Here is an 18,800-nt window from a genome sequence, read left to right as displayed (position 1 = left end):
GACCATCGCTTATTAGTACCGTAGTGTCCAGGAAGTGGATCTCTTGTGTGGACTGGTCCAGGCTGAGGTTAATGGTGGGATGGAAATTGTTGAAATCATGGTGGAATTCCTCAAGGGCTTCTTTTCCATGGGTCCAGATGATGAAGATGTCATCAATGTAGCGCAAGTAGAGTAGGGGCATTAGGGGACGAGAGCTGAGGAAGCGTTGTTCTAAGTCAGCCATAAAAATGTTGGCATACTGTGGGGCCATGCGGGTACCCATAGCAGTGCCGCTGATTTGAAGGTATACATTGTCCCCAAATGTGAAATAGTTCTGGGTGAGGACAAAGTCACAAAGTTCAGCCACCAGGTTAGCCGTGACATTATCGGGGATAGTGTTCTTGACGGCTTGTAGTCCATCTTTGTGTGGAATGTTGGTGTAGAGGGCTTCTACATGCATAGAGGCCAGGATAGTGTTTTCAGGAAGATCGCCGATGGATTGTAGTTTCCTCAGGAAGTCAGTGGTGTCTCGAAGATAGCTGGGAGTGCTGGTAGCGTAGGGCCTGAGGAGGGAGACTACGTAGCCAGACAATCCTGCTGTCAGGGTGCCAATGCCTGAGATGATGGGGTGTCCAGGATTTCCAGTTTTATGGATCTTGGGTAGCAGACAGAATACCCCGGTCGGGGTTCTAGGGGTGTGTCTGTGTGGATTTGTTCTTATGCTTTTTCATGGAGTTTCTTGAACAAATGGTGTCGTTTCTTTTGGTAACCCTCAGTGGGATCAGAGGGTAATGGCTTGTAGAAAGTGGTGTTGGAGAGCTGCCTAGCAGCCTCTTGTTCATATTCCGACCTATTCATGATGATGATAGCAGAAGATGCAGAGAATCTTGGCAAGTAATTAAACATAGTAATCCTGGATCCTCTCTAATTAACAAAGAGGAAAGCTTGGGACCTGCACAGCCCCAGAATGATGTTCTGTGATTATGTGACAATTGATTTCTAATTATTCCATATGCAGATGATTTCTCTCCTTAATCCTGTCTCTTCCTAACTCCTCACACACTAGATCCAGCTATTAGCAACATTCACTAAATTCCCCCTCGATGGATCAGAGAACTTTATCTGAGTCATTCATCTTGAAGATAATTGGCCACTTACGCTGTAAAGACACTTCATTTCAACAAGTATTTTGTGGAGCATGCTCCACTTTGTAACACATGCAGGGTTCTACCATTCAATTACACGGTGGTGTGGCTGCACTACGGCAGGGTGGATCATGTAATATCATCTCGGGGCCGGAGGGCCTAAGCAGCAGCAATGACTTCGCCCTGGTGATGGGAAAGGTAAGTTGGGAGACCTAATCAAAGAGCTTTCTGCCACAGACAGCTGCTGATCAGATAAAAGGGCTGCGTGACTTCACTGGGAGTTGTAGGTGTTCCGCACCTCTGAAAATCAGTCTGCTTAAGTAGTTGACTTAACTGTGGATTTCGGTGCCTAATTTTTGGCAGCCGAGTTTGAAAATTTTGGCCTAAGGGCATGTCTACACGCCCCAAAACAAAAAACAAAACAAAAAAAACCCCACAGCAGTGAGTCTCAGAGCCTGGGTCAATTGACTCAGGCTTGTGCTGCGGGGCTAAATAGCAGAGTACGTGAAAACCTGGCAAGATGGGTGGGTCTCAGAGCCTGAGCTCCAGCTCACGCCAAACAGCTACACTGCTATTTTTAGCCCCGTAGCACAAGCCCCGCGAGCCTGAGTCAGTCGACCCATTCTCTGAGCTCCCCCTACTCCCTCAGTGCCGACGTACCTTTAGTGACTTGTCCAGGAGGACAGAACACTCCAACCTCTTAACTTGACATGAGGAAGTGACCCCGTAACAGAACCCAGGAGCCCTAGAACGCCCTGCCCTGTGTTCTATCTACTAGACAAGGCACCCGCTCTATAGCAGATGTCCCCTGGGACACAGAAAGCGCTCTACCCCTGAGGCGCTCACCATGTACGCAATAGTTAGAACATCACAATGTACCAAAAGATCAGTGGCTAATTCCGAGGCTCTGTAACTCACGTTTCAGATTACACTCCACTGGAACTCGATGCAAAATGTGTCACTCCTGGGTGCAAGATTTTTCACTTAAGCTACCTTTCATCCTACTGTTGCATGGTCTGTTGTCTGCTGGCTGTTAGAACTGCTTGGGCTGTGTCCAAAAGACCTGTAATATATTAGTATATCTTGTCACTGGACTCTCTGATACATTAGCATCTCAATTTGTCCAACAGCTATGCTGTGCTCTGTATTGCAACTGTCACAGTAGAGGGTCCGTTACTTAAATAGTTGGTGGAAGGTTATATTTAACCTCTTTCCTACTGACTCACATACCTTGTGTGTCCAACAGTTGCTGCTGGATCTAACAAGCACCCCTCAGGGGCCTGTCCATTTGAACCCCCATGGACAATTGTTAGTGGGGCAGAAGTCCTAAATGCATCCAAACAAAGGGCCAGATTCTGTCATGACAGGGGTTTTACACCAATGTAACCCCATTGACTTCAATGACATTAATACTGATTTACAGCACAGCATCAAATCCTCCGTTGTTTAATACTTTTTGCAAATCTTTTCCATCTCTTACACTGAAACCCAAAGTCAATAAGCGGAAAATTGCAAATATATGTTCTACAGCACATTAAACTTATATTAAAGCTCTGACGTCAGTTAACAGAAGCCAGGAAATGGAAATGGAAAGCTATTCTCCAGGGCTCAGACCACCCCACTCTTCCTAAGAATTGCCGGGTAAGAGCCACACCAGATCACCCATTGCTCTAATACTGAAGCCCACCAGGAGTTGTTAAGATCAGCCTTAGCTTTCAGTTTTCCATCTAGTCTTGCTTTAAACCAGATCCTCCTTGTCATTTTAATATAATATTTTTGTTGACTTAATAGAGCCCCATGTATCATATTGAATAAACATGAATTGCCAATATATTCCATCTGTTCATTGCTGTCAGAATTAGTAGAAGGATGGGATACTTAATCAAAGTGCCTTCTACTTGCAGACTGTTCATGATCAGATAGAAAGCTACATGCAGAGAACTGCTTGTAAGACTCATCAGTAAGATGAAGTAGATTGGTATCCACACTTTCTTTCATCCAGTTATGGAAGAAACGATGTGCAAATAGTTTCCATGATATCAGTATTCAAGGGAAACTGACAAACATACTGTAGAAAAACCCAAGGCCATCTAGGAATTCAGTACTGTCACTCCTGCCATGTGCTTAGCCACTCGCAAGTTCAGGACAACAAGGGGGATAAAAGTCAGAGCCTCTTGCACCAAAAGCGTACATCTCCTGCCACGTTAGCTAAATAAGAATCTTCATTAGTTGTTAGCAATATAGGATCTATGAAACACAGGGAAGCAGTTCTTGCTGCATCCAGTAGATGGCAATGGTACTTTTATCTAATTATCAAAGATATTTCCAAAGCACCTAGCATGCACTCAAATAGCAAAGTGGTAAGCACTGGATAGCCAGATAGATAATCTGCTTAGACCAGTGGTTCTCAACCAGGGGTACTCCTGGAGCTACGCAGAGGTCCTCTTGAGGATACATCAACTCATCTAGATATTTGCCTAGTTTTACAACAGGTTACAGAAAAAGGTCTAGCGAAGTCAGTACAAACTAAAATTTCATACAGACTCTGAGTTGTTTATATTGGCTCTATATACTAGACACTGAAATTTAAGTATAGTATTTATATTCCAATTGATTTATTTTATAATTATATGGTAACAATGAGAACGTCAGCATTTTTTCAGTTATAGTGAGCTGGGACACTTTTGTAGTTTTATGTCTAATTTTGTAAGCAAGTAGTTTTGAAGTGAGGTGAAACTTGTGGGTAGGCAAGACAAATCAGACTCCTGAAAAGGGTACAGTAGCCTGGAAAGGTTGAGAGCCACTGATGTAGATTATAGACTCTATGCAGCACAATCCATTAGAATACATATTTTAAATTCCTTATCCTTGTTACTAATAATCCCAGAGATCATTCATTTAGATCCTATTTTATTGATCCGACAAAGGGAAATACTTGAACTGTACAGTCAGGAGAAGAAAAGTCTCTCAGGTTGCAGCCAACACTGAGATGATACAAGAAAACACTGCTTTTAGGCATAAACAATTCTTTGACTTTTCATCTGTTTGGAACATAAAAAGAGAACCTAGCCATTGGCTTAAACAGCATGGCATGTGGATGAGCTCAGATTATTACAACTGAAGCACTTTAAAGCTCTAATGTATTAATCTATTAACGGCTTGTTTAGTTTTTGCAGTTGGGCTGATGGGAACAGTGAAACAGGGTTAGTCAGCTTCCTCTTCTGTTTCTATTAATTTTCACATCTCTGTGTACTAGCACAATACTGTTGGATCAGGGCTTCTAAATTGAAATTCCCTCCTAAAATGGGTCCACTGAAAATGAATGTAAAAGATCATGAAAACATTTCTCTTCCCATTAGCCATTGATAAAACTTTCACCTCCCCCACACACAGCCACCTTGCATCTTGAGCATAAAATAAGCAGGCAGTGCCCTTTTAATAAAACAGAGGCCTGACATCTTAATGGCAAGCCATTTGCTCCACATAGACCCAGAGGGGCTCAGACCTCCAGAAGAGGGCACTAAACTGCGACCTATGTATGTTTTTTCCTCCTTGTTCAGATCAATGGAAAATAGAAAGGAACAAAATTAAAATAGCAAAAGATAAAAGTAAAATAAATCCTATTGTTTCCCCTCCCTGGATGGGCAGTTAGAGAAGTTTACAGTTATACATAAGAATAGCAGCTACTGGCCAGAAGACAGATGCCAAGATAGCTGGCTGAGAAGTGGCCTAGATATATCCTCCAGTATGCAGGTAGGTAAGCAAATGGATCTGTCAGTCATGTGCCTGGCAACCCTTACTAATGATAATTTGCATGAGCATAGCACCATTCACGCAGAGATCAGAAAGCTCTTTACAAAGAGAAATTAAGTCTTGCAGCACAGTATCATGATCACCATTTCTCAGGTGGGGAAACTGAGGCACTGACAGAGTTACGTGACTTGCCAAGGTCACCCAGCAAGTTGGTGGCAGAGCTGGAGATAGACCCCAGAAGTCCTTTCAGTTTGTCCCTGGTCCCCCCACCATTAAACTCCACAACCTGCCTGGTGCCACAAACAGATTGGTCTGCTCCCTGAAGCTCTCATGACTGCCATCTCCTGGTGAGGCAACTGACCAGATCCCTTTGAGCTGCTGCCTTGCCAACAAAATCCCATGCATGAGGAGAGCATCCATCTCACATGCAGCCACAGGCTGGCGCGCAGTTGTGACAGACAAGTCACTGCACTCCCTGTCCCAACATGAAAGTTATCCTGGGTCGTTTAAATGCCTGGGCATGACTCCATCGATACAGGCTGTATGGACCCAATCCTCCTAAACAAATAAAGCCACCGTGTGGAAGGCTTCTCACAGCTTTAAAAATCCCAGCTTGGGGCCTCACACAGACTTCCATGTGCCAAATCTTGAGGAAGTGTAAAGCGGTGTAGCTTTGGCTCCAGTGAAGCTATGCCATAATACACTAGCTGAGGGATGATGCCCCATGTTTCTTACTGAAGATGGAAATACTGGGAGTTCACAGTCTAGGAGGTACATCAGGAATGTTGCTATGCGAAAGCCTTTCTCTCTCACTGGAAGCTCTCTCCAGCTTCACCCCGAGCTGAAAGGGTTACATCTATTTCATTTTCACTGATTAACGATAATGTTTGTGGTCTGTAAAATGTCAAACACACTCACCTAATCCACAACTTGGTCTGGCTTCGAACTGTTTATTTAATATCTTCTCTGATGTACAAATAGAGGGAAACTCCCTCTCTGCACTGGGGAATTTAGTGATCCAGTGAAACCAGTAAGCTGACAAGTAAACTCAGCCCCGGGACTGTGTTGCTAAAACCAGCGCTTGACTTCGAGGGTATCTGGTGCTGCTGCTTTCACTCTGTGTCACGATCACAACTCACCCAGGCATCTCCTTCAAAATGGCGGCTGGCACAGGAGGCCAGAAGCACAAGAGTCCAATTGCTGGGCTTATCGTACGTTTGTGTGCAGGCCTGTATGTATACACTAGGACCTCCCTTATTCACACAGCTAACTGGCAGGCAAGACGGAGCTGGATTGAGAGCCTGAATCTGGATTCAAACAGCCTCCTGTTCCTGGTGCGTTTGGCCCTGGAGCTGTAGTTCAGGCCCCACGCTAGAGCACCGTGCAGGTTGACAAGTGAGGTTGATGTTGAGTCTTTCATTATGCCACCACATGGGGCACTAGCAAGGAGCTCCCGGGTCATTTAGTCACAGAGTCTAAAAAATGACCCGAGAGCTCCTTGTATCTGCTATTACCTTCTGCTGAGCAATGGAGGAAAATCCTGGAGTTGAGTGGGTTTTATGGATTAGCAAACTGAGAATTTGCAAGCTCCCGCTGTGTTTTGTAAAATAAGGGAGAAGCCCACAGCTGCCGAAACGATTGCAGTTAACGAGGGGACAAAGTCTCAGTCCTTTACTCAGAGATTACTCAACCCTTACTCTTTAGGCAATACCTAAATACAACATGTTTGTACAGTGTGGCCCCTCTGTGGCTGGTCCACAGATGAGAGCTGCCTGCTATTGTTCCCAGGGCATGAGTGATTTAGTTCAAGTGGCAAGAATCTGTGCTTTGCTGCTTTTCGTCTGCATTCAAATCCCATTAACAGTTTCGGGGGGCGGGATGTAAGGTTCCTACACCATGTATGAGAAAGGGATTGCTGCATTTCAGCCTGTGAGGTTTTTTTGGATTATTTAATGGCTGGTGTGTGAGTTGTCCCTTTACAGGGGGAAACTCACCTGTTCTAATTCTATGTGTTAGGGAGGGGGTATAATATTCTCTCTGATCACAGAGGGTGTGTATCACAGCAGTGTGATCACTCAGGATTGCAGTGATTATCTGTGATGGGCCCTGTTTGCACTGGGAAGCCGTGTGAGGTTCTTACTGGAGGGGATATGTCTGGAGTGGTTTGCATTCGTCATATGTAATGTGAGTTGACATGATCAGCAGCTGAGAGGGAAGTAAATGGAAAATCTGGATTATTAGACAGCAGTTTGCTTGGTGGTGGGTGGATGGACACAGCCCCTTTGCTCTCTGTGTGGTGCATGCCATGGCTGAATTGTAGGACACAATGCTAGAAAGTGGTGAGTGGAAATAAGGTGTACATTTTTAATGATCAGAGAAGTTAACCATTTGATCAATTTACCGACGGTCGTGGTGGATTCTCCATTGCTGACAATTTTTAAATCACGATTGGATGCTTTTCTAAAGGACCTGCTCTAGGAATTATTTGGGCCAGGTCTCTGGCCTATTATAAGGCAAGTCAGACTAGATGATCACAGTGGATCCTTCTGGCCTTGGAATCTGTGAGTGCCATTAATGTCCAGGGAAGCTGAGGGTGTTCAACACCTTGTAGGATCAGCTCCCTTATTTTCCCAGAACCACATATTTCTTCTTCCTCGTCAGGCCTTTTATTCACACAGTGCTAGACCTCTAGGCCTCATAACTGCACTTACTCTGTTAGGGACGAATCATGCAAGGTGCTGCATGCCCTCGACGTCCGTGGTCAGGGTGTTGAGGGTGCTTTTAGTAGCGGGAATTCGGCACCCTGCCTAACCAGTTCCTTAGTAGACCATATTATGGGAGATGCTCTGTTTTGCGGCCTTCACCCACAATTTTAAGGAAGCTTGGGAGGGTGGTGATTCTAGGGATTTTCGGTGTTTTCTGACCTAGAAGGAATTCTTAGGCAGCTGTGTCCCTTATTGGTGAGTGTGTGCATCTATTGTGAGTGGGATTTTCACAAGCACTCCATGCTGGCTATGCCCTTTGCAGTCACTCCTAAAACATGAACAGATTCCCACTAGCGCACATGTGAAAAAACTCAGATTTTCACAAGTGTTCACCACGCTACCCCTTGGAGGAATTGCCCCAGAAGGGAACATTGCAGAGAAACAGCAGATGTGAGTACCCAGAGGGCAGCTTTCCCCCACGGGGCCCAGCGACCTGTCTCAGGTATGCTGTCAAAGCGCCATGCTCTTTGGGGGATATTTCTTTCGCCCAGTGCTAGATTCACATCGGGGCTGTGCCAGTGACTCACAGGACGACATTGTGCAAGGCACTCCTTGGGGCTCAGTTCCACCCACCTGGAAAATCAGGTAGACCCAGGACCTGGATGAGAAGCAGAGGCTACGTCCCAGCCAGGCCACTCTGGGATAAATAACTCCGCCACAGCACCTGCACCGGAGCACAGCCTCCTGTGGGTTAAAATTCCACAGGGGGACCCCGAGCTTTTGGTCTCTTGGCAAAGCCTCAGTAGAGAATAAAGACATTAAGGAGCTAGGCAGGTATAAAAGCTGCTTAATAACACTAATAATCATCATCTTAACTCTCCTGGGGCACCACGTGGCAGAGCTATGGTAGTGTCCCACCTCCCCCTAAGGCCTTGTCTACATGGCAGTCCAGACAGCATGAGTCTGAACTACGTCTAAACAGGGTGCTCTCGAGCAGAGCGCTGCCGACGCTGGGCCCAGTCCAGACCTGCTGAAGTCAACCAGAGTCTTTTGATTGACTTTGGATCTGGCCCCTGTGCAGGACAGATGGGAAAGAACCACATTACAAGCTGCTGTCTCAGCCTGTGCCCTAGACCCTCTTCTGGCAAACACAGAGTGCGAGCGTGGGGACAGCAGTCATGGCCTCCCCGGTTACCAGCTGGAGCTGTAAATTGGAAGCTGCCCTGACTGTACTGAATGACCGAAGGTTTCCCCCGGGCAGCGAGCGAGGAGACCTAGTTCATGTCTGGCAAGCAGCTTCTTGCCCAGACTGCCGAGCCCTCAAAAAGATGGGTCACCTCTGGACATGTTTCTAGGATGTAGTAGGAATAGTTTTGTGATTAAAGTACAGGCCAGGGGTTGTCCAGCACTCTGAGTCCCATTCCTGACTCTGCCTCCAACTCTTTCTGAGACCTTGGGTGAGTCATTTAACCTCTCTGCTTCAGTTTCCTGTCTGTAAAATGGAAGTAATGCCAACTGGGAAGAGGTGTTTTGAAGCCAAGTAATGAGCACTTTGAGCTCCGGGAATGGGAGGTGCTGTAAAAGCACTGAGTATCATAAGGAAGTCCAGGAGCCTTGCACAGAAACCCAGACAGTGCAGAGAACTGCAGCAAGACTTCAAGAGCAGACCACTCCTCAGCAACTCTAGTTCCATAGAAGGTGGAACAAGCCCACAAACTGCAGTTGCGGCCCCTAAATCTTACGGAGCTAGCCCTGATTCCTCCAAGCCTCCGGATTCAGTCCTCACAATTGTCCCAATCCCATCCCTCCAGCCAAAGGACAGCAGCCGCAGCAAAAGGGAAAGGAACAAAAATCCCTACAAGCCAGCTCCTTCAAAGAGCTGAGCAGCAAGCAGTGGAGTTCCTCAAAACCCTTCCAAAGTTTTCACCAAACTTCTCAGCTAACTTCCCAGTCGGAATTGCCACTCGGCAGATATTCCCTGCAAGTAATTGAACCGGTGCTGCAAATCCAGCACTTTTCAGCTGCTTTATCCAAAGTGTAGAAGTCTCTGGGTGTTATTTAATGGTAAAAAGGACTCCCGCCTACCTCTGCTGGGACATCATTAATCTTTGCAGAAAAGCATCAGGTCTCCTATCACTGAGAACGTACCCGGTGATGAGGCAGATAAATTACAGAACGCAAACTGCCCTCTGAGCTCTGCTGACATCAGGATGGAGTTTGATTCCCACTTCCTGCAATGGTGCCGGCGCATTGCACGTGAGACCTTCCATCAATGGCTAGAGAGAACTCACCTCCAGACCCTACGATCCAGGATTCGTAGTGGCTGGTTCCCCCCTGCCCAACTTACACCAGGTACGTCGCTGACTTCAGCAGAGTCAGTCCAGATTTACACCAGGATTCCATAAGAACAGAACCAGGCACATTCAGATTTTCAGGAGGCCAGTCAGCCTGTGAGCTGCTTGGTCCTTAAGAGCACATGGGAGACCTTATGTTCTGGTTGCAGCATCAGTCTGGAGCAAATAGAGAACAACTTGCTCTGCTCACTAGCTCCCCTAGTGGGCAGTGATGGATCAGGAACGGGATGGGCAGGAGTGGTGCTGTGAAAGTTCATTTAAAATAACCCAGTCCAGTGAGAGAAAGCACTGTCTAGCAGTTAGGTCAGTGAAGCAGGCATCTGGCCCAGCAGCCCCAATTCCCAGTTCTGCCAGTGTGAGCATGGGCAAGTTGCTTCCACTCCCTCGTGCCTCAGTTTCTCCATCTGTACAACGGGGATAATGGGGCTGTTGTGAGAGGGAGTGTTTGTGGAGTGTTCTCAGCTCCTCGGACTGCAGCAAGCACTCAGATAAGGGTGAAACCCTATGATATAATCCTCCAGGAAATGAGCTTGAAAATGGACCAAAGGAAGCATGAAACCTCTTACTGTTCTGGAGGGAAGGGGGTCATGGCCCTTTTGACCCCCCCACCCCCGATCCCAAGCTGTTCTCTCTCCTACCCTTGGCTGTTAATCAAGAGCTCTGGTGAATCACCAGCACCAAGCATTAGTGAATCAATTAGGCCATTTGGTGTCAGAGCAACAGAGTGGTTCAGGAACTGTCATATATTTGCAGAAAGAAATCACCCTGCGGGCTGAGGGGTGGAGGAGTGAGGCCGTTTCACTTGGCTCCCATTATCATATAATCTCTTCAGTTTAGCCAGCCAGCGTGGGGGTTAGCGGGGCAAGGCTGGGGCTGTTTTACTCTAGCTGCAGATAGTCTTGCTAGGCTCAAATATTTTAAAAATTCCAAACCAAACCCAAAAAACCATCCTGGAAAGTCCCATTCTGGACACTCCAGGGCTAGGGGTCACCTCAGGCATGGCAGGCAACTTGGCCCCTGGGATTAGGGGTGTGTGTGTGGAGGGGGAGTTCTTCAGCATGTGGGGCTGGGGGGACACATCATAGGCATCTGGGGTTAGGGGGTGTCTCAGGCATGCAGGGTTTGAGGGGCATCTTGGCCCCCTGAGGCTGGTGCTGTCTCGAACACCCACGACTGCGGTCATCCTAGGCACCGTGTGGGGTGAGGGTGTCTTGGGTAGCAAGGGTCAGGGAAATCCCAGGTTTGATTTCTGTTCTCAAAGCTATGATGTCAGCATGTGAGAGCCATTTGCAGACCCGGGCACACCTCTGCTTTCTGACCACTGAGATCTGTTACCCATCAGGCAGACAGTATGTGGTCAAAGAGCTGTTTCTCCAGACTTTTAGCCACTCAGCTCATTGCTGGGCAAGGTGGGATATACACGGTGCTTTCCCCAAGGACATGAGCCTCACAGGTAGGAAAAAGAAAAGGAGTACTTGTGGCACCTTAGAGACTAACAAATTTATTTGAGCATAAGCTTTCGTGAGCTACAGCTCACTTCATCGGATGCATTCAGTGGAAAATACAGTGGGGAGATTTATATACATAGAGTATTGTATCATAAAAAGATTTCCTTTTATCAGCTTTCAATTGGTTATATTACAGTGTCATTGAAAGTCCCTTTGCTGTAGTATTATGAGGAATGATAGGTAGGAGCCCCTGATTTACCTTCTCTACACCACTTATTACTTAGATTGCAAGGTCGCGGCAGCAGGCACCAGCTTCTTGTTCTGTGTTTGTACAATGCCTAGCACAGGGGGGTCCTGGTCCGTGACTGGGGCTCCTCGGTGCTGTCTCAGTACAAATAATTAATGGTCATAATAATATTTTGTTTGCCTCAATGATGATGATGTATTATTTGTACTGCAGGGGGGTCTAGAGGCCAGCCCGCCATTGTGCTTGGTGCTGTACAAACGTATCACAGAGACAATCCCTGCTCTGAAGAGCTTCCATGTCTCTTTTCATTTCTCTCCTCTCAAAACTAAACAGTGCCAGACTTTGCAATCTCTCTTCAGACAGAGCGGGCAGGAACTAACAGTGTCTTAGAGCCTGAGGCTAGCCATGTCGGACGGGGTGATTTTTTTACTGACATAGTTATAGTAGCCCAAGTCCTCGTGTAGATGCAGTTACACTGCTACAAAGGTAATTTATACCAGTATAGGTTCTTCCCCTTCCCATAGGGAAAAACTATTCTGGGATATACCACCTTTATCCAGATGTAACTGTGTACACGCTAGGCTGGTCTGCTTTAACGATGCCAGTGTAGTTAAAGCAGTACAACTTTCTAGTGTAGACAAGGCCTGAACTCCCCTCTGCCCCCTGGAGGGGGTCCCTGCGGGTCAGGAGCTAGGCAGATTGGTGGTAGAAGCTGGCGCTGATGCTGCCTGTGAGTAAACAGTCTCCGTGCCCTTCAATCCAGCCCCTTTTGCCCGCGCTACCCTCCTATGCACATACAGATAAAAGGAAAGCAAGGCCAGTGGGGATCTCGGCCGCAGCACATGGGAATGTCAGCGTGCAGCACAGCTTGTTCTCAGATTCACAGCCAGCCTCTTCTCTGCAGCACGTACGGACGTGCCAGGCTCCTAGGCCTCTGCAACAAGCCAAACACAGGATCGGTTCCCATTTACACACAGGCTCGCTTCCCCCAGAGAGAAGGCCCCATTGTGGGGCAGCACAGGGAAAGCTGACTGAACTAGCATTGCATGCAGTGTGCCCCTCTACGCCCCGTCAAGGCGGTGACCCACGCGTTCCGTGATCAACACTTCCTCAAGCCTCGCCTAAATCCGACGGTCTCATGGAAAAAAGAAGGCTCTGACAGTAGAACAGGGGCTTTTTTGCTCTTGCCCAGCTGCGGAACCGCAAAGCACTAAACTGCACGGTCCCTTCTCTAAGGCACTGACTCAACCGGAGTCGGTGGCCGCGTCTGAGTCCTCCTACCGCTTGTGGCAGGAAAGGGGAGGGGCCTGAGTCAGGATGCGTTTCCCCCCCCGCTCACTCGCTCTGGGCCGGAGCCATTGTCTGAGAGGCACACGATGAAGTAATACCACTTAGCTCAGCTGTTTTGCAAAAGCACCAGGGATGGGTGGCGTGAGATTTGAATTCAGCGAAGTGATGCCATCCTAACCCAGCGTCAGGGAGGTGCACAAGGGGGTCAGGGCTCCTAATAGACAGCAGGCTTCAGCTGGACCGAGGCCCAGCGCCATCTCGGTTTGTTGCAGTGATATTTTTTCATTGCTTTAATTCAGAGTATCTCAGTACCTGGGTCAGGGGTTGCCACATCAGGCACACGCATGCAACTCGATATGGCTGGCGTGTGCATTTCTGGCCTGTTGTCAGCAGAGGCGTCACGTTGTAGAGCAGGGTGAGGACGGTCCATCTTTGTGAAATGGATTTTGATCCCCTCGTTCACACTGAATAGCCCTTCGCTCCTCCAGCAGCTCCACCGACTGCAGGCCGGTGGAGCCAGCTGCTGTTCAGCACGAGGGAGGGGAAGCTCTGGCTGTGATGAGACGAGACCGGGAATACCGTGTCCATGCTCAGGCACCAAAGGAGGAGTCCAACGAGCGAGAGGGGGTGCAAAGGTGCACCATGAAGTGGGTGAAGGGGACTAAGGAATTGAGTTGTGAGAAAGGATTAAAAGAGCTAAGGGCCAGATCACAAGCCCAGCTCCACGGGTGCCACTCTAACTCCTCAGGGGAGTCGCTTCAGGCTGGGTCATGCCTAACACGAAATTCCCTGGAGAGAGGGTGGGAATTCTCCGGTGTAAATGGGAATGGGCTAAATTGGCAATGGAACAAGTGCTAATCTAAATTCTACAAGATTCTACCAGGGCATAATTCCATCCCTTAGGGGTGGGATATTTTTACCAACCTAGTTATGCCAGTAAAGGCCCTACTACTGACACAGTTATACTGGTATAAGGTGCTTTATACTGTAGAGTAAGCTTTGCTTTGCCAAACTGGATTAAGCTACACTCACATAAGCACCTTTCTACCAGTATAACTGTGCCCACACTAGGGGGGTTTGCCACTTTAACTGTAGTTACACAAGACGGAAGGAACTTGACCACCCCCACGTGAGGTAGGGCACTGCTTTTGTCCCCACTGTGCAGACAGAGAACTGAGTAGTTTAGTGACTTGCCCAAAGTCAGAGAGAAAATCTGTAGCAGAGCAGGGGAATCAAACCCAGGTTGCCAGAGTTGCAGGCGAGTGACCACTCTTCCTCCCCACAAGCCTACCTTTGCAGAACACCTCTCAGACAAGGGTGCTCCCCTAAGGGCAGGTGACATTGCCAGCCCTTGTTACACTCCTCAGAGTGTGGGCACCTGGGCACATCCCAAAGATGGGGACATCTGGCCTCCCATGTTTTGTCATTAGCTTCAGTGGGAGAAGAGTACCCGCTGGCCCAGCAAGGTGCCACTTTCTCCCCTAGCTTTGGCCTAGGAGACGCTCCCCGTGCTGAGATCCCTGCCCAACTCTCAGGCCCAGGGGGACAGGGAAGGCCATGTAACACGTCACACCCTGTTTAATACCCCTCCCAGCCTCTCTGAGTGCAGCTATAACATCAGCCACCCAGGAGGGTCAGAGGGAAGATGACTCCATCCTATTTCGGAGCCTACAGGGATGAATCTCTGCCCACTACAGGAGAGATCACGATGGGACCTGTATGTGTCTGTCTGGTGCCTCCTCCCCATATAGGAGTCTCCAGCAAGAGATAGGGAAATCCCTGCCACCTCTGCACTGTCCCCCGCCCTCCGGCCAGGGAGAAGGGCATCCCTGCCACCCGCGCCCAAGGGAAAAACGCACTCAGTCAGGCCAGGGGTGTCCCACCGCCCCCAGGCGTGGAAGGAATGCCCTCTCCCCACCCCCAGGCAGGGCGCTGTCAGTTCCTCCATGTACACACCGGTCAGCGTCGCATCCACAAGCTGCTGGTCACAGCCCTGCTGGGGCTGCGAGCGGTTTCACTTCTCGTTTCTGAGGAAAATCACTCCCGTCCTGATTCCTGTGTGAGCCAGGTCATTCCCTCTGGCCAGCCACGTTGACCCCGGCTTAGGGGGACAGGAGTCACTGCCTGCATCGGCCCCTGCTTGGCCCAGCCCAGGGCAATATGGCTTAGATTTTCCCAGAATGCACTGGGCAACCGGGCAGGTGCTTCACCTCCCCTGGGTCTATCTGGCAGAGATGGGGTCCAAGCCTATGTGTGGTGGGGAGATCAGAAAGGAAGGACCAAGAAGCTCTCAAAATACCCCAGAGGCTTTTCAGCCAAGATGCACAGTGTGCTGCGGGGGTTAATGGCACTGCCTGTTGAATGCAGCCCCCAGTCTCATTCAAGGGAATGGGGCCTGGGAAGCTCCCTCGTCCTCCCCAACAGGCTGCATCTCGGCTCAGTGGCTGGGGATTTCCACAGTATCTCGGGGTGGGCTTGTGGGAAGCCGTGGGAAGGTCTGCTCCAAAGGTCATCAGGAAGCAGAAGGGGGCGGGAGGGGGAGGAAGATGAAAGGAACAAACAGCATTTACAATAAACAAAACCCAAGAGTGACTGTAGCGGCCCGGAAAAATGCACGAGAGCATCAGACCTTTTCTGGCACAGGTTTGGAGCAGGGCTCAGGGAAGCTTTGGGGTCACCTAAGCATGCTGGTGTGTGCCACGGTCCGGGAGAGGCTGCGTCTCGCTGGCAGTCTCTCTCTCTCTGGCTCTGCCTCTCTCTCTCTCTCCTGACAGGATGTGGTCTGTGTCATGCAGGTCAGAAAAATAAACAGCAAATCTCTGTGCCCCACGTTAGAACAAGCCTGTCCTGGATCTCCCTGCGCAGCCGGCACAGAGGAGAATCACACCTGCTCTCTGCAGGCTGGCCTGCCCCATTTGGTGCTTGCAGCAGCTGACGCAGCCGCGGAATGCGTGTCAAATGCACTGAGCCAGATCCTCAGCTGGTGTAAACGGGCACCGCTCCATTGAAGTCCATGCTGAGGAGCTGTCTCTTCACGCCCAGGAGCTTTCCACAGTGTTACCCTAGCTGCGCACAAGGCTTGTCACCACTCAGCCCACACTGGTCCAGTGTGAATCCTCACCACGCTAGGGTGGACTGGAAACGCAGGAGGTGCAGTTCCTCCCCCCAGCACAATCCCATAGGTGCTCCAGCCCACCTTTCCGTGACCAGTCTGGACGACGGTCCCTTACACTCTATGTCCCGTGGGGCAGCGGTCTGGAAAGTCCCTTACCTTCATGCTCCGTGCCGGTCATTGTAGCAAGCATTCCCTCCTGTGAGATCAATGTGTGCCGGTGCAAACTACCAGCTCAGAGGAGCTGAAACAGAAATGACAAAGGTGAGGAGAGCTAGGGGCTAAGAAATGACTGGGCCTCTCTCCCCTCGAGCCTACCTCTCCAGGTCAGGGCTGGAGCAGCTGGAATTTGCACTGGCAGGCCAAGCACCCTGTGCCAGGCCCGTTCCGGGGCTGGACGGTGACCATTGATACCCAGGATTACGGTCGAGTGGGAAACTCATTAGTGGAGAGGAGGAAGAAAGGGGACAAGTGGAAACGCCGGCAGACAGAACAGTGACCAACTCAGGAGCTGCTTTGAGGCTTTCAGTGGGTGGCCCCAATAGCCAAGTGAGAGACTGTGGGCTCAGAGGGCCCGTTCTGCCCTTGGTTGATTGCCCTGGAGCTCCAGATGGCAGGCCCCAGTGCTGAATGTATGCCCAGCCCCATTACAAGCATGAACATCTCTCTCTTTCCGGTGCCTGCAGTTGAAACTGCTGGCCAGAACAGCCCTCAGAGCTTGACTTTCGCTCCCACCTTTTTGGTCTCTTTCCAGGTTCCTGGCCAATGGAGCATTTCATTGAGCAGTTTCGGCTCGGATCCCCCGTGGCTTCGACCCAGTTCCTCACTCAACATCACAGTGACTAGAGGCAGCATCACCATCTGAGGCCAGCCCCAGAGCTTCCCCTCGGAAGAGTGTCGCTTCTCTTGGCTTTGAGTTGTTTGCATTTCCCTGTCGAATCGTGAGGCTCTGAAAAATGTCACACTCAGCCTCTGCCCTCTAGAAAGTGAATTCTACGAATGCTTATACCCATTCCGTTATTTCCTCATCTCCTTCCATTCAGTACCCCAGTCACTGCTGGGGCCAGCCCGGTGCCCTGCACTGGAGCAAGTCATATTTCCTCCACGATTCACAGTGCTCAGCTTTTGACCCTGGTGCCCCACCAATGCCACCATAGAGGTGCAAACACGCCCCCTTCACCTGAGTGCACTGCAGCTAGAACCCTGCTGGTTTGTCGAGGCCCTTTGTGATGGGCTTTATCTAGCAGCGTGCGGGCAGTCTGCAGAGGTGAAGTGGTATTTTGCACTTCCTGAAGCTGTCTTGGAGCCTGAGTTATCCCTCCAGTGATGCAGGTGCCAGCACAGGGCCCTGAGGAAGCAGCTTTCACCTTTCCTATTCAGGGGCTGCAGGGGCCAGTGCAACTTTGGGCTCGAGGGTATTGCCTGGGAGTTATGCCTGCCCTCTGGCCCCTTTGCACCAGCCTTGCCTTTGACATGCTAAGACTGTCCTCGCCCATATAGCTAGAAACCCACCCTTACCCCAAAAACCCAGCTGGGATTTTCTCAGCTAGGGTATGTCCCTCTGGTTTCAGCCTGGTGTAAAGTTTCACAGCTGGCTTGCACAGCAGCAGCCACCAAAGCCGCCATTCTCGCGGTGCCGCGGGTATTAGAGAGAGATGCTGAGTCTCTTGAAAAGACCAGTGGCCTCCAGTCTGGCCTCAGCGTGGCGGTGAGCAGAGAGAGGGTCATCAGTTTGGAGAGCCTGATTCTGGTCTCACTTGCAGCCATCTAAAGCAGGAGAGGACCCAGTCAAACCAATGGAATTACACCAGTGTGAGTGAGAGCAGGATCGAGCATAGACACACACACACCCCCCCCCCCCCCCGGGCTGTAGCAGGAGCCTTTCCAACGGCTGTCCTGAAGACGGGCCTTCGCAGTGACCATCCAGGTTTAACCGTTCCTCAAGTCCCATGCTCTGTGGTCACCCTCCATTTCCCCAAGCAAGCGTAGTGAACTCGGCACAGCTGTGTACCAGATGTTGTGTCTAGTACTGAAGTGACAAAGAAACGGTCAGAGCTGGGTCCCTCTGGCTCTGTCACTGACAGGCTCTAAGCTGTGTGGTTTGGGAATCCCACTGGGACAGAGTAGCCGGATCCGGCCCTCCAACTTGTCTCTTCCTTTCTGGCCTAGGCTCAGTGTAGCATTTCCTGCCTCTGTGTGTGGGAGTGGGGTTTTGTTTGGTTTTGTTTTGTCTGTGCTTTTTTTTTTCTTTAATACCTGTTCCTTATTGCAGCAATCAGAATAAAACGTGCCACTGAACATCGTTCGCGTTAACATTTACCCTGTGGGGTCTCTTTCCCACGGGATCCGCCTGTGCATTTCTAAAGCAGCCAGCACTCTAGTATTGAGGCACCAATACAGGCCCAGCACTCAGTTGTGTCAGAGGGAGTGTGATCTAGTGGTTGGAGCTGTGGGTAGGAATTGGCTGTCCTGGGTTCTATTCCTAGCTCGAAGAGGGAGTGTGATGTAGTGATTAGAGGTGGAGATAGGAATCAGGACTCTTGGATTCTACTTCTTTCTCCACCACTGACTCACTCGCTGGATGACTCAGTTTGCCTCTCTGCACCTCAGTGTCCCCATCTGAAAAACTGAGGCGAGTGACGCTGACCTACCCCCCAAGGAGGTCATGGAGCTTAGCGAGGTTGTAAAGCAATTGGAGAACAACATATGAAAGACAGAATTTCTCCCAGGATGTTTTCACAGCTCTGGGTTGGGTTGGAGGGAAATG

General features: G+C 49.6%; 1 protein-coding gene across 1 annotated transcript in view; it reads left to right on the top strand.

The window, feature by feature from the left end:
- PEBP4 (phosphatidylethanolamine binding protein 4) overlaps positions 1 to 18,346 on the top strand; it is a 202,840-nt gene extending 184,494 nt beyond the window's left edge. Inside the window, exon 7 of the mRNA XM_073325118.2 lies at positions 16,788 to 18,346. Within this exon, the coding sequence (XP_073181219.1) occupies positions 16,788 to 16,879 (92 nt within the window). The 3' untranslated portion in view covers positions 16,880 to 18,346. The remainder of the gene's footprint in view (positions 1 to 16,787) is intronic.
- Positions 18,347 to 18,800: the final 454 nt, after the last annotated feature.

This window comes from Lepidochelys kempii, chromosome 26 (genome assembly GCF_965140285.1).
Source record: "Lepidochelys kempii isolate rLepKem1 chromosome 26, rLepKem1.hap1, whole genome shotgun sequence".
Taxonomy (NCBI): Eukaryota; Metazoa; Chordata; order Testudines; family Cheloniidae; genus Lepidochelys; species Lepidochelys kempii.
Note: the sequence above shows the minus strand (reverse complement) of the source record. Positions and strands in the feature narration are given on the sequence as shown.